At 47.0% G+C, this 14321-nt stretch overlaps 1 protein-coding gene across 1 annotated transcript; it reads right to left on the bottom strand.

Moving 5' to 3' along the window:
• Positions 1-9197: 9197 nt before the first annotated feature.
• BAMBI (BMP and activin membrane bound inhibitor) lies at positions 9198-13901 on the bottom strand. Its single transcript, XM_082045173.1, has 3 exons — positions 13581-13901; positions 10454-10744; positions 9198-9994 (listed from the first exon to the last, which is right to left on the bottom strand). The coding sequence occupies exons 1-3, from the start codon at positions 13654-13656 to the stop codon at positions 9576-9578; spliced, it is 786 nt and encodes a 261-aa protein (XP_081901299.1). The 5' UTR covers positions 13657-13901; the 3' UTR covers positions 9198-9575.
• Between the last annotated feature and the right edge of the window lie 420 nt (positions 13902-14321).

Genomic DNA, 14321 nt, shown 5'->3' with positions numbered 1-14321 from the left:
AAAATTAACTACGTAGTACGGATGTATGAATTAATAACATAATTCCAGCCTTAGACAGAAGACTCAGACAAGTTTATTTACAAGTTTCATTAACATATATTTTTATGCACTTTAGAATATGTATAATCCAAAGCTCAGCAGGTAGGACACTTTCCTGAGAGACAAGAGACCTTTGGTCAAGCTTTCACTTACAGAAGAACCAGAGGACTGTTTAGTGACAGTGATAGTGCCTCAACAAGGCAACCCGACCCAGCGTGGCCCCAAGGACAGGCTGCCAGCCTCTGCAGCCTGCAGTTAGACATTTAATTCCAGGTTTAAGCTCACCTCTGTGCTCTGCCTGTGCTTTTTCTGTTAAGTTTGTGTAGCATCTGTATAGTCCTGATAATGCTATCACCCTCTTTACACATCACATCACACCACATCACATCACAAGGGGCTTGCTTACTACTACAACGACAGCCGTGACTATTTCCAGGGAAGAAATTAGATTTCATATGCTCTGACCTTCCTTTTGTGCCGAATCCTTCCACTCTGGCCCAAGCAAAAACTCCCAGTGAGTTTCTCTGGCAGGACTCGACTGCCCTGTTCTGAAACTCAGTGCTTCATGGCAACTGCTCTCCAATTACTGCTCTTCTACTGTACCAACTTTTTGGAAAGCTGTTGGGAAAAAAAAAAAAAAAAAGGAGAAAAAAATTAATTTTGTATCTGTAAGTCCAGGTGGGCAACTTTTACTCAAAGGAGGGAAATGGCTGGTTGTAGAGGAAATCAGTGGGATAAGATACTCAAATAAAGACTAGAAACTATACTTGTGTTTCTGATGCACTTTCACTGAATCATATAGGTAGCAGATCTCTGTAATCTTGTTGTTGGATGTTTCTATCAGACGGTGCTGGGACAAAAATCCTCTGAAAGCACCCCAGCTGTGATTAAGCAGACACCAGGCGTTTGTCCTGCAGCAGCACTTTCATCAAGAGCAGGCGACTCAGGAATCCCAATACTGGCAACTACTTACTCACAAATTTGTGATATGGAATGAAATACTCCAAAAACTATTTGCAAGCAAACAGTTCCCAGGGTATTTCATTACAAATTCTCAAATTGTTCGTGAATGATCAGATATTAATAAATAGATAGGGTGCAGTATCAGAAGAGAGCCAGCTGTGTTCAGTGGGCACCCGCTTGGTGCTGTACTCAGGACTGGTACATCGAGCTCATCAATTGCCATTTAAAAACAGGAAATGATGTTGAATATTTGGCCATGTATTGAAGATTACTGGGCCATTATAATCTGCTTGCTAAGAGGCCAACAGGAGAAAATCGAATGCCTCCCACATGCAAGGAGATACCCTGTGAGTACAAGGAGTTCCTGCAGCCCTCGGGGCGGCGGGTGCGCTGGCTCCAGCACCCGGGCAGCCCCAGGGTGGAGCAGACTGTTCTTCTGATACCACGTACATAACACTCCACCCAAGCCTCCCTGTGTAAACAGAAAATAAACTCAAATTATGCCAGTAAAGAGTGGATTACACTGGCCACCAGGAGTGCTTGTGTATGTTCAGCAATAATCTGCGATAAGGTGCTTGCCATAAAATGCCTCCTGGAGGCAGCTCTCCCGAAAGCTGCAAGATGCCAGCAGAACCACCAGCATTTCGCTTCACCCAGTGGGGACAGCACGGGAGGGACCAAGGAGAGGATGGGAGCCACTCAGGACCAGGAGTCCTCGGGGTTAAGGAGGGTCCCTCTCTCTTACAGGAGAAAGACAGAAGCATTGATTGCCACCAGCAGATATAAGGGAACGAAGTTCATTTCAAAGAGGTGAAGGGTGACAGCGTTTCTACAGAAAAAACTGTTCCACAGTCAGTAAAGCACAACAGTAACCAAGGCACAGATAACAGAGTGTATAATGAAGACAGAGATCACAGAACCTCACGACCAATCCATCCTGCAGCACAAAGCTGCTGTAAAGCTGTTTTAATGTTAGCCTATAAACACAATTAGAAATGTAATGCTTTGGTATAGGATGTTTTTAAGAACAAAGACTTACAGCAAGTTTCGTTGGCATTACGATAAATAAAACCAGCCTCAAAGTCTGAGCAGGTCCTAGATGGGGTGCATTTCTTACAAACAAAAAGAAGAATTTATTTCTGTCATCTGATGATGATGCAGAAAAAAGTGTTGTCAGCTTCTGGTAGAAGAGCTACATGAAAAATCACTTCCGAGAGAGCTGGGTTTATACACTTTATTTATGAAGAAGCAGACCCCAGCGTTTGGACCCATTCCATCCCGAGGTGAGGCTGCTGGTGGGTGGAGGCTGACAGAGGCCAGCTCTGCTTACCCACCCAGCAGCCCATGGTGGGGGGACCGCACTCCTGCCCTCCCTCCCACTGGCCAGCAGGCGAGTGCAATTGGGTTTGGAGAAACATGGTTGTGGCTGTCCCTTACAGTCCCCCTAGGGGAAACAAAAAAATCAAATAAGGGAAAGGTTATTGCAGACTGATAACAGCCAGGGAGGCTGGAACGGTACCTGTTGCCAGGGAGAGTTTGCTCCGGCGCGGGTTGGGCCCCCTGTGCCGCTGGCCCCACACAGAGAGGTCAGGGAAAGGCATCCAGGGGAGGGGGAGCTGGCGGGGAGCACCCCCACTCCATGGGGGCTGAGGAGAGACTGCAGCCAGCCAGGCCAGGGGCCCAGGCAGGCAGGGACTGAGACTCAGGGAGGTGGTTTTGTGGTAAAAAACATTGCATGCGTTTATGGGATTAAAACTTTTGTCACCATGCACGTGTGCGAAAGAGGTGAATTACAGCTGAACGCACAGCTTTGGGCACCTGGTAGCTTTTGAGAGCTGCAATCACATTGTAATTTCTTGTGTTCAAAATAATAAAAGGCCGTAGATTATGGAAAATTTTTGCAGAGAGAAATTGAAAAGAGCAATCTAGCCAGCAGCAAGATTGTTGCAGAAGCATCTGTGCTTCTGCCCTTGCTGCTTTATGCTGCTCTCGCTTGTACTGTAAGCACGCTCAGGAGAGAGCACAGGGTTGGAGAGGTGGGAGGGTGGAAATGTGTCATCCCACCGGCTGAAAACCAGTCACATAAAACCGCAGCTGGGACTGGGGCTCATGTGCCAGTGAGGTGCCCATAAGCACAGGGCTGGGATGGTATGGATTTACCGAGGGCTATTGCTTGGGGTCTGGGAAGCTAAACCAGGTATGACTTCAGAACTTTTAAAACACCCCCCCTCCTGAGCACAGTCTCACCGTACAGCAGAGCAAGCCTGGCACCCTGGCAGCACAGCCCCGATTTCCTTCACACTATCAGGGTGCTTCTCCCCACACCGTCTGCAGGAAGAACCAGCTGCAGCCCAAGACAAGGCTCCTGAGCCGGGTGAGATTAACACACATCCATGTCAGCTTGCACCCCAAATCCTGCCCAGCGTGGCCCTTCAGTCCCCCATCACCAGAGCAGCCAGGCAACAGCTGTGGGGAAAACACCAGCCCAATGGCCACTAGTAGCGTGCTTGAACACCAGCTTGGCAGCATTAACTCTCAACCCCCCTCACCAGGCTTTAACAAAGCAAACGCCATGGCAGGAGGGACCTCCCTGGGGCCGCCGTAGCCCCCCAGCAACCGTCCCGCTGCGACTGCAGGTGCCCAGCGTCGAGTTCGGCAAAACCCCGCCAGCCACAGCGACAAAACACCCCCCCTTGGGACCGGAGTGAATTATGCACATCCTTAAGTATTTGCAGGATAGAGGCCTTAGTTCACTGGGTTAAAATACCAGAACAATATAAAACACCTCTGCCTCTGGAACGCACTGCACTTCATAAAAATGCTGGGGACCCTGCTGGAGCTAAGCCATTGTTGATAGCCATAAAAAATTGGTCAATAAATCTTCTTCCACTGATGAAATAGCTACTTCACAGCCAGAACTAAACAAATTGAGCATTTCAAAGCAACCTGCTTGACACAAGCCCTGATTTGCACACCAATACAAGCATCCCCACTGTCCGGCCTGGGCAGGACCCTGAGCCCGCACTGTTCCTCCCTCCCTGCTGTCACAGCCAAGTGCCAGGAGGAGATTTACTGCACTAATATTTTCCTCTCAAGTGACAGGAAGGGATTTACCACTACAAGCCACAGGCTGTTAGGGTGAAACAATCCCAAAAGCAGAGACCAGCCTGGTACACAGTGGCCACGCTGGCTACCCCCACCAGCACAGCCTAGGTGATGGTCCCCCTCTATCCGGAGCCTCTGCCACAGACAGATGCTAAAAGTTCATTGTGATGCCACTTCTACCTTTTTTGGGGTTGCTCTCCTTTTAAAAATCAAACTGTAATTAAAAGAAAGGCAACCGTTCATCCATCTGCTGCTCCAAAGACACTATCCTGAAAGTTTAATCTAATGGGTAGAAAAGCAACTAAAGGAGAGGTTCTGCTCTTAACAAGCTGCCTTAAGTCAGTATTTTTTAAACGCAGCTGATAGCCAAGGGGAGAGAAATAATACATTTCACTAACTTTCCCCAGCTGCACAGTCATTGGTGTATTGTAACGGTGTGATAACTAGAAAGAGAAAAATATTTTAACATTCGAGTTTTAATAAAAACTTCTTAAAAAATAAAGTGCCAATGTCCTTTTTTATGGAGTCAGGGCTGACTTGTTTTCTTGCCTCCTGCCTACAGGGAAGAGAGCAGGGCTGGGCTGTGGGGCAGGACCTGCTTCCAGCCAGAAATAGTCAGTGAAAAGTTGCATCTAAGTATTGATGTTTCAATGCGACTCACTATTTGCTTAACTGGATGTTATATATTTGCATAGAGAATCACACTGGGGAAGAAAAACCACATTTTTAGGCCCTTTTAGCAGCAATGGATGCCTTGGAAACACCGATGAGCAAAACCTACATTTTTCAAAGCCATTTTATTTAGGGCTCAGATTTCCTGATAACTTGTTAGGATTTGGGTTTGTGAGACAGGTGTTTGGCATTTCTAACTCCCTGCTCCCTTTAGGAGACATCAAACTGAGCATTAAACTCCTACAGTCTCAAAAGTTCAAGTCAAGGTGGTTTTTGTTTTGCTTTTCCCCCTGAAGGTCAGTTCAGGATTGAATCCTTTTGTCAAGGTTGGCTGGAGAGCAGAAGGCTTTGTTAATCTGCAGGCACTGCGGCTCCCTCCTGGCTTCCTTCCCTTGCAGTTTGTTTTACTTCAGGATTCACCCCCTGGGATTGTAAAGGCTGCAGACAAGGGTTAGAGGTGAAACAAAGAAAACGAGGTTGGTTGTTTATTTAGAAGGAGCCAGAATTCATAATGTTGGAGACACTGGGCCCCTCCCAAGAGATAACTGTGATTTTACAGCACCTCTCCACAACTTTTTTTCTTTTTTTTTTTTCCAGAAATAAAATACAGTGATGGATTCAAAATACCATTTCCCCAAGTAACTCCTAGAGCCAAAACAAGAAAGAGTTTTTTTCCTGCAAAGTGACCGGCCACTGGAACAAAACAAGCATGCTGCCATTGTTCTCCACGCGGGAAAGCATCTGAAAAAAAGAAATAAAGACAATTTTGCCCCCTTCAGAGACCTCCTTATATTCACTCAACTTGTGCTCTATTATGGAGGTCTTTCTTTGGCCATAGATCCTTTTTCCTTGGGAGGCGATCTTCTTATCCCCTTCCTTTTCAATGAGAAGGCCAAATTTTGCTTTCATTTATCTGCTGTGGAAGCCCACTGAGCGGTAGCTAACAGGCTCATCCATCCCACAAAGGCAGCCTGGTGATGTATTTCCCCTGTTCATACCTCGTTTTAATGATCACGACAGCAGCAAGGGAAGGTGCACCAGATTACACCTAAGGAAAAACTTCACTCTTTCTCCAGGCATTTCTGGGTGTTTGCCCTCCAGGGTAGCATCCACTTGCAACGAGATTGCTGGATTTACGACAGAGCAAGTGGTTGTACAATAAAAACTGGAATCCAGGCTAGCGTCCACTTGCAATGAGATTGCTGGATTTACGACAGAGCAAGTGGTTGTACAATAAAAACTGGATTCCAGGGTCCTGATAAGAGAAGGTAAACTGTCCTGTGAGCAGAGCCTGGCCAGTCACCCGACCACTAATCCAGGGTGAATCTGCTGGCGTCAGTGGCTTTATGCTAAACACACACTGGGGTAAAAAGTGAGAGTCGCAGCTCAGGCAGTCCAGCTCCAGCACTGCTACCAGCAGCGGCTGCTTACTTTCAAGCTCTCTGCACAGCCTGTAATCACCCAATATTGAAACCAGATTTACAAGCTCTTTAGAGGAGAAGTTTGTGATTTCCAAAGCAGACGCATTTGGTATTTCAGAAAAAGGTCAAGCCCCCTGTGGAGTAAGGGAGTTTTAATAGAATCAGTTCAGCAGGAGTTAAGAGGAGACATACCAACCCAGCGGCTCTCAAAGCCACGAGGAGCAGAGACATAAGAAAAGCCACAACCATTATTGTTTTGAGGAAAGAATCAGGGAAAGAGAGAGGCATGGGTATGCTAAATTACATCTTGGATGTTCGATTTTGGTTATTCTAATCCGAGAGACTTTTTCAGTTAGAAATAGAGAGAGCTGTCCTTCTCACACTCCAGGACTTGCAGCGGTTTCAAAGAAAGGAGTGTTTTTGTCTGCAGGGGAAATCTGAGAGTGAGTACCACAATGACAAATCCAGGCTCCTAAGTCAAATGCGTTTTAAAAGGAGAGCCATCCCTTACCGCGCACCTCTCCCGCCTCTGGGCAGGCTCTTCAGCTGTGTTTGTTCCCTGCCTCTCTAGGTCGCATGCAGTGAGTGTCTGGAACTGCCTTGTTCCACGCTGGTATGGCACCCAGCAGCCGGGCAGCCCATGGAATATCACTAAGGTTCCTCCCTGTTGCAGGAATACAAGTTTTCTAAAAAGTGTAATGGACAGCTGATGCTGCTGAGATCTGCAGGTAACACAAGCAGCTGCTACAGAAATACTTACTAGCGGTGCAGACAGCTACAGCTCTGACGTGCTCCGGACTCTGCAATCAGTGGCTTCAGTGGAAAGATTTGGGGCTCATTCCTTAACTTGCACAGCTGCTGCCAGACACTAGAGCTCATAACATAGATTCCTGAACATATGGGCTTTAAAATAAACTGGAAATCCAGATTTCATCCCAGAAACTTCCAGACCATATCAGCTACCATACCTAAACTATATGTACTGTGCCAGGAGAGAGCAGTTGTTAACCCCAGCCAGCGGCAACTCAGCAGCCCAGCTCCCAGAACTGCAGGGGAAGGCAAACAATCTCTTTTCTTCTTTAAAGCATCTCCACAGCAAGGGGCCAATTAGAGCATCCTGGTCTTACTAGCCTTTTAATGGCAAGCATAAATAGGCCCTTATGTATTCAAATCAGCAGCAAATGAGTGGTGAAGGTCACAGGATGCTTGAATGACTATATGTGCTCCCTTAGATTTCTGGGGAAAGCACTTGAAAGGTTTAGCCATCAGATCTTCTATTAATAACTTGTCTAGTCATCATAACTACTGGTGCAGCTACGTCTGACAGACAGTATTTCAGGTTTCTCTCTTTTGGCACCAAGTTCCCAGCCAGCCATTCCCAAAAAATAACACACTTGGCAGAGCAGACAACTGCCCTAGACTTTAGACTTTCACATCAGTGCAAAGGAAGGGCAGAGCTCTTCTAGGAAAGCAGCACTTGAAAGGTCAGCCAGAAGACCACAGGCCAGATTCCAGCAGCAGTTGCAGCCACGTAACTTCTTAAACTTCAACAGCAGAAAAAGGTAGAAATCAGGGAACACAGTTCTCTGCATTGAAAGCAACTCTCCAGGCACTCCAAGGAAGAAGAGTCATCAGACTGAGATATGTAGCTGAAACTAATACTTCTCAACTACACTTTAATATTGCAAACGTGGGCACAGCAGGACCTTAGCATTCCCAAGGCTCTCACCGCATGGATTAGGCATTGAGCATTTTACTGTATGGGTGAGTTTACAATATCAATGCCTGCATTGGCATGGCCAGGTGACCAGCTTATCCCCAGCAAGCCTACCACACGATGTAAGTGTGCTTTCAGTAACACCAGCTCACCTAGCGGGGCAAGTTTCCCTTGCAGCTCTCCTTGCTGCCTATCCCAGAGCAACCCTTCACGGTAAGCAGGATGCAAGGTCAGAGCATTGGTGAAGGTGGTTGTAGCCCTGTCTGTGCCATCCCCTTTTCACTGGGGGCTCAACTTTACAGCCAGGACAGGAAGCAGAAGCATTTCTAAAGCTATTTAAACATAGATGAATACCAGACTCTTGCCAAGTTTTATCTCCTGCAGCAGCTTTTTGAAGCCTTCTTTCACCATGGTGTGGCATCTGCCTTTTAAGCAAGTCTATTTTAACTACTGCAACAACACTTAATGAAGCAAAAAAAAATAAATACAACACACTCCTTGGATAATCCAGAGGCTTTGTTTGTTTGCAGCAACTAGGCAATGAATAAATGAAATGATCAAGTGAAGCCAACTAGCTTAAGGAGGAAGAAACAACCAAGTGCACAAATACTGGCAGGGAAGAAGAGCCACCTATGCAAGAATAGCATAAAGGAGGAGCGAGAGATTAAAGTGAATACACTGTTGATTCTTCAGTCCCACACAAAAGTAGCAGCATGTGATACTGAGTTACACTACAAAAGAGCAAGGCAGATGTTTTCCACTGTGCCCAGAGGGGTTATCAGAAAAAAAAAAATTATATATATACAGCAAAATAGGCTTTGTGGTTTTGGGGTTTCCCTCCCCTCCCACCCCCACGAAAATTCTGAGAGCAAAAAGTACAAAAGAAAAAAAGATCACAAGATTTGTGAGACAAGGGAGGAAAACCATCTACACAGAATTAGACACTTTCTGATGTGTTTTGCACAGAGAAAGGAAGCACTTCATTAACAGAGGGAAAGAAATAGTTATCACACAAAGCTGCAGAAGAATTCGCTCAGGTTATGAGCAAAATGCTTTAACCAAGAACTGAGGATGTGGGTTCACTGTTACTTGAAGTATTAAACACTGTAGCTGCCACCTTCTCTCTGAAATAACCAATTAATTTCCCCTCACAGAATAGGTAAACAGACTCTTGTTTTCAGACTCTGTTATGCATGACCTTACCATGCATACCACCCTGATTTGTTTCCTGCCATGCCTCCCCCAATTTTTTTTTTCCAAAACAAAAAGTCACAAGCAAGTTTCAGACAAAATATATATATATTTAAAAAATCTTTACAGTAAGTCAGGAAACATAGGAGCTTGCATACGGTTTATTATAATAACTCAGTTCTCAGCTCCCTACAGTTCAGATAACCCTGGTGACAGTGTTTACAACTTCTAATTTTTGCTCTCATAACTTTAAAGCAAACAATACATTTGAGTGTATTTTACTCTGTGCAAATAAGACAACTTTTGGAATCCTTCAGAAGAAATATCCAAGATTCTGTTTGCAGAGGTCCTTTGTTTCTCAAAGATGATTTATGAGAGTTTTTAAGATAAAGTGCTCCTGTCCAGCAGAACCCAAAGGCCTTCAAGAGTTCAGAGAGTAAGTTTAGCTGAGATTAAAAAATAATTGGTCATACAAATTCCAGCTTCCCATGTCCGCTGTACATTCCCCAGTGGACTAGCGAAAGAATTTTATCATTGCTGAGGTCTGAATGTCTCATTTTATCACAGGTCATGCAGCAGTTCTCATGACCAGTCACAGGCACCATGCATTCCAAGTCCAATTTTGCCACCTGCCCTTTTTTTGAATGATGTCCATGAAAACTATAGTGCAAACGGGAAAGCATTTGCTGTCGTTGATCTTGCAGTCTCTTATTTTCACTCCTGAGCATTCGCAAGGCCAACATGATAAGGAGCACCAAGATCAGCCCACCAGCTATAGGAACAGCAATTACAGCTGCCCTGAACCACAACTCTTTTGAAGAGGTCAATTCCTGCACCTTGGTGATGAGATTCCTGCTGCTGTCGTGTTGATATCTGCTCCCTTGTCCTGTGAAGGGTAAAGATGTGAAGCTTATTTCAGTATCAAGAACTGGTTTATATATAAGCACCTCCCTTAAACACCACACTGATAAGTTTAAGGAGACACAGTTACACACTCTGCAGTATCTACAGTAAATATTCCTCTAAATATGAGTTTCTAAGGTTGGTTATGACATGGAAATTCTAACCCTGAGACTTGATTTAACTAGGAACACACCCCTACCATTGCTTCTCAGAAGCAATGTCAAATTGGCAACACAGACCTCTAATATCAATGCAGACAAAAAAAAAAGCTACTCAGCCAGGATGTTCCCCTGCATCCAGCCACCCACTTCTCCCACTGGTGTCTCTGCTGACATTCACAACTAAATCAATAGCAGACATACAAGTTTGGGTATTTTTTTCCCCCCACTGTCACCAGCCTGATGGACAAGTGAGATATTTCCCCAAAGCTTTCTTGTCCTACCTGAAGTATCACCTCTGGAAGGAGATAAGACGTCATGTAGTCCTCTGTAATTGCACATATCTTCATGACAGCATTCCAATGTGGACACGGCAGTGGTGCCAGAGTGGTTTTGTGCTTGTTTGGCTTGGCAGATATCAGCTGTGCTTGCAATAGAGTCCAAGCAGCCATGAGTAAGTGGAGAATGTGTATTCTGAGGATCGAGCAGTCTGGAGAAGCAGGCACTAAGCTCAGATTTGCACATATAGCCAGTTGCGACACAGTGTGCAGCATCACAGTAGCATCTGATTTCACCTAAAAAAATAAAAATTGTGCAAGAAAGGTGAGAATTTGCTCCTTTAAGGACACCACACTATGTATTCTTTTTAGCCACAAGCATTGCACAACCAAACTCAGTGCTGCTTTTGAGATACTCCTCTAGACTGTAAATCCAGGAGAGCAGTGGTTGTTTCCTTCCCATCCCTGTACAGTGCCTACCTCCATGTAACCTTAATCCCTGCAAATGCCGTGAGGCACCTGTTTTAATTACTAGTACTATAACACTTTGAAATAAAGCACGAACATTTCACTGAAACGGTGTAGGGGGAAGGTATGTAAGGAAGGTCACAGTGGCTTTTTTTCCAAGGTAAATAACTAACAAGACCATTTTATAGCTACTTCCACTCGCTGTCAGCAGTTGCGTTAAACCACATCTAAAATGAAATCCCAGCTTTAAAAGCAATAGGCACCTTTCATACTATAAGAAAGTTGCATCTATGTTTTAAACCATTAATACAGGAACAACATCCTACTTTTATATATGTAACACTTATTTCAACTGAGCCTAAGCACACAACAAAAATACTAGGTTTAAATATTTGATTGACAAACAAACAAAAAAATCAGAACTGCTGAATTGTTTATTACCTCTCAATACTGTGTCAAAATTTAAAAGGTTTAACTAACACCTTATAAAGCTATCAGCTAGAACCATTACCATCCCAGTCAGGAAGGTTTTTACTGTGTAAAACTGGGCAACTATTTGCAATTTCTCCAGAAAGAGAGAAATTCTTTAAGTAGCCATCCATGTAAAAAGGACTTTTTATCAGTATTAAAGAACAGAAACACTACAGTTTGTAGTTAATCTTTCCGCCAGAGTCAATGTCTCTCAACTCAAATGTGAAGCTATTAAACCGGGTGAAATTGTGAGGCTAAAAGCTCCCCGTTGCCCCTCCCCAGTTCTGCCTGCAATGCAACATGCGGTCAAAAGGGGAAAACACTTAAACTGAAAATCCTCTACCAGCTCTATGAAAAATCTCTCAGGAAACCTCAAAAATTTCTGAAGGAAGCGATAAAAAAGTTCCCTTCATAAAACTCTACATTTTGTGCTCTCCAAACTACTCTGGTACGAGTTATACACAACCTGTGGTGTATGGAAAAATTACTCTTTCTAAGCAAGTTGCAACTCAAACATAATTCAATGTGCCATCGATCCAAGGTTCAGGAGGAAGCCAGGCTTTGGAGCCATCCTCAGAAGAATGGACTTAAAACTACTTCTAATGTGCCTGGTGTACTTGCCAACACAGTGGCACCAAGGCTTTCAAAGTCAACTGAATTGTCAGACATCTTCCTTCTATAGCTTGCATTCCAAAAATCAATCTACAGGCTTGCCTACTGCCACCCATTCTTACAATGCTTCCTCCCACCCCACACCTAAATGTTACAAATCGTCCCAACCAAGTTAGTTTCCTCTCTTCAGCCTACCTTAATACTTTCCCCAAAATGCTACTGCAGGCTCCAAGCCTTTAAGTTCCTGCTGGTCTTTAATAACTCTGCTTAATAGAAGCCAAATGACGGAGTGTCTCACTGTCTCCAGTCCAATTCTCCTGGGCTTTTAGACCAAGTAACCTAATTTTTCGTTAATTCGCACACATTGTCATCCAGCATGCTATGGAAAAAAGGACTCAATAATAATTTTCTAAGCATTCTATGTGAGGTCTTCCCCTAGCCTCTCTGAAAAATATAATTTTCATTGGTTTCTCACTGTATGAGAGTTAAAAATGAGATGCAAACAAGGAACACCACCAGAGCTGACAGTCCTTCCATGAGTCTTTGCACAGCTCGGCAGGAAAGTGAAACAATACACATACTTAGATTTTAACTGTTTATACAATCCCGCTTAAAATGCTACATTTTATTGATCTAAGACAACCTTACAAACAAAATGTGACAGGCTAGTCATCAGGTTAATTCAACTGCATTTTAATTAACGCCACGTTTTTGGTGAAACAGAATGAAGTCTGTATTACTGTATTAAAACAGTGTTTCTGTCAATTCATAAAGTTTCTTCCTGTGCTATGCAAAAGGCCAGAAAGGGTATTTAGTATTTTGAAACAGTGAACAATGCACTTCTGTTCCCTCCTCTTTCTTGTTACTGTATGTAGCTACTAAAGAAAAATGTCTGCTTTTAGTCAAGATGGCTACAGGAGAGACTGCAGGCTTCTCTTAAACCTTTTGAAGTCAACAGCAGCCAGAAGTCTGTGATCCCCTAATTATATCATTATCAGCCACATAGTTTCAGTATCTGCGACTTCACATCACTCAGTCACTCCCTGTTCTGCACGTTTTGATGGGGCCAGCAGGCTCCCCCCTGCACGCTGCAAGGGCTGTTATTTAGGGTTAATTACAGCCTGCCTCCCAAAATAAATAAATACCGTCGCACATCATCGCAGCGCTAACTTGTCCTTTAACCCCCTCCCCGGAGCACGGCGACCACGGGCGGCCCCAGGGCCGCCTCTGCCCGGCGGGACGGCGGGCGCTCCGCGGGCGGCTGACAGGGCAGCGCGCCGGGGCTGGCTGGCACCGGCGGCCAGGTGGGACGGGAGGGCCGGGCCGGCGCAGCCCCCGCCGCCGCCGACAAAGGCTCGGTGAGGAGTTCCCGAGACAGCGCGGGCCCCGCCGCGACCCGCCGGCCTCGGCCCCGCTGACCCCGCCGCCGCCTGAACGGCTCCTCCGGGCCCGGCCGCCCTCAGGCCCCGCACCCTCGTGCCCTCAGGCACCAGGTCCCCTCGGGCGTCCGGTTTCCCCAGGCGCGGCTCCCCCGAGGCGCCAGCTCCCCCTCAGCCTCCCCCGTCCCTCGCCGCGGCCTCACCTCTGGTGAGCAGGACGGCCATGGCGCACAGCTCCAGTTGCAGCCAGATGAAGATGTAGCTGGAATGGCGATCCATTTACCCGCCCGCCCGCCCCACGGCGCGACGCCGCTCACCACAGCCCGCAGCGCAGGCACGGCCGAGCCGCCGCCCGCCCCTGCCCCGGCGGAGCACCGAGGAGCCGCTCGCCCGCGGGCAGAGCCGTGGCGCGGCCACCGCTGCGGCGGGCAGGGCGGATGGCCGTGGCTCCCTGCCTTCCCCTCCCCGCTTCCAGACGGCGGCTCCGTCCCCAGCAGCACCGAGCCCACCCAGCCCCGGCAGCGCTGCCTCACTGACACGGCGCCGGCGCCCCCCGCTCAATAAATACTGCCGGCCCGGGCGCGGGCCCGCCCGCCCCGCCCCATTGGCTGTGCCGCTCGGAGGAGCGCGGGGCGCGCCGCGGGCAGGTCCGCCCCGCCCCGCCGCCGGCGGCCCCGCCCCGCGGCGCGACGTGACGTGACGTGCGCTCCGCCCCCGGCGCCCCCGGGCGGCTCCGGCTCCGGGAGCTGCGACCGCGCAGGCTGCCAGCCCCGCTTAATTCGATAATGGGCACTAAGTGCAGGTCCCCGGCCCCGGGCTCCCCGGGGCTCTGCACAGATAGAGATCGCTGGCGGCGCGGAGCGGCCTGACTCGCTGTAGTGGTCTGGGGGCTCTCCGGGGGCGCCAGGGTGAGCTCCGCCGACATCCCTCGAAATCATCCCCTT

Source organism: Streptopelia decaocto (genome assembly GCF_964273445.1).
Source record: "Streptopelia decaocto genome assembly, chromosome: 2".
Classification (NCBI taxonomy): Eukaryota; Metazoa; Chordata; class Aves; order Columbiformes; family Columbidae; genus Streptopelia; species Streptopelia decaocto.
Note: the sequence above shows the minus strand (reverse complement) of the source record. Positions and strands in the feature narration are given on the sequence as shown.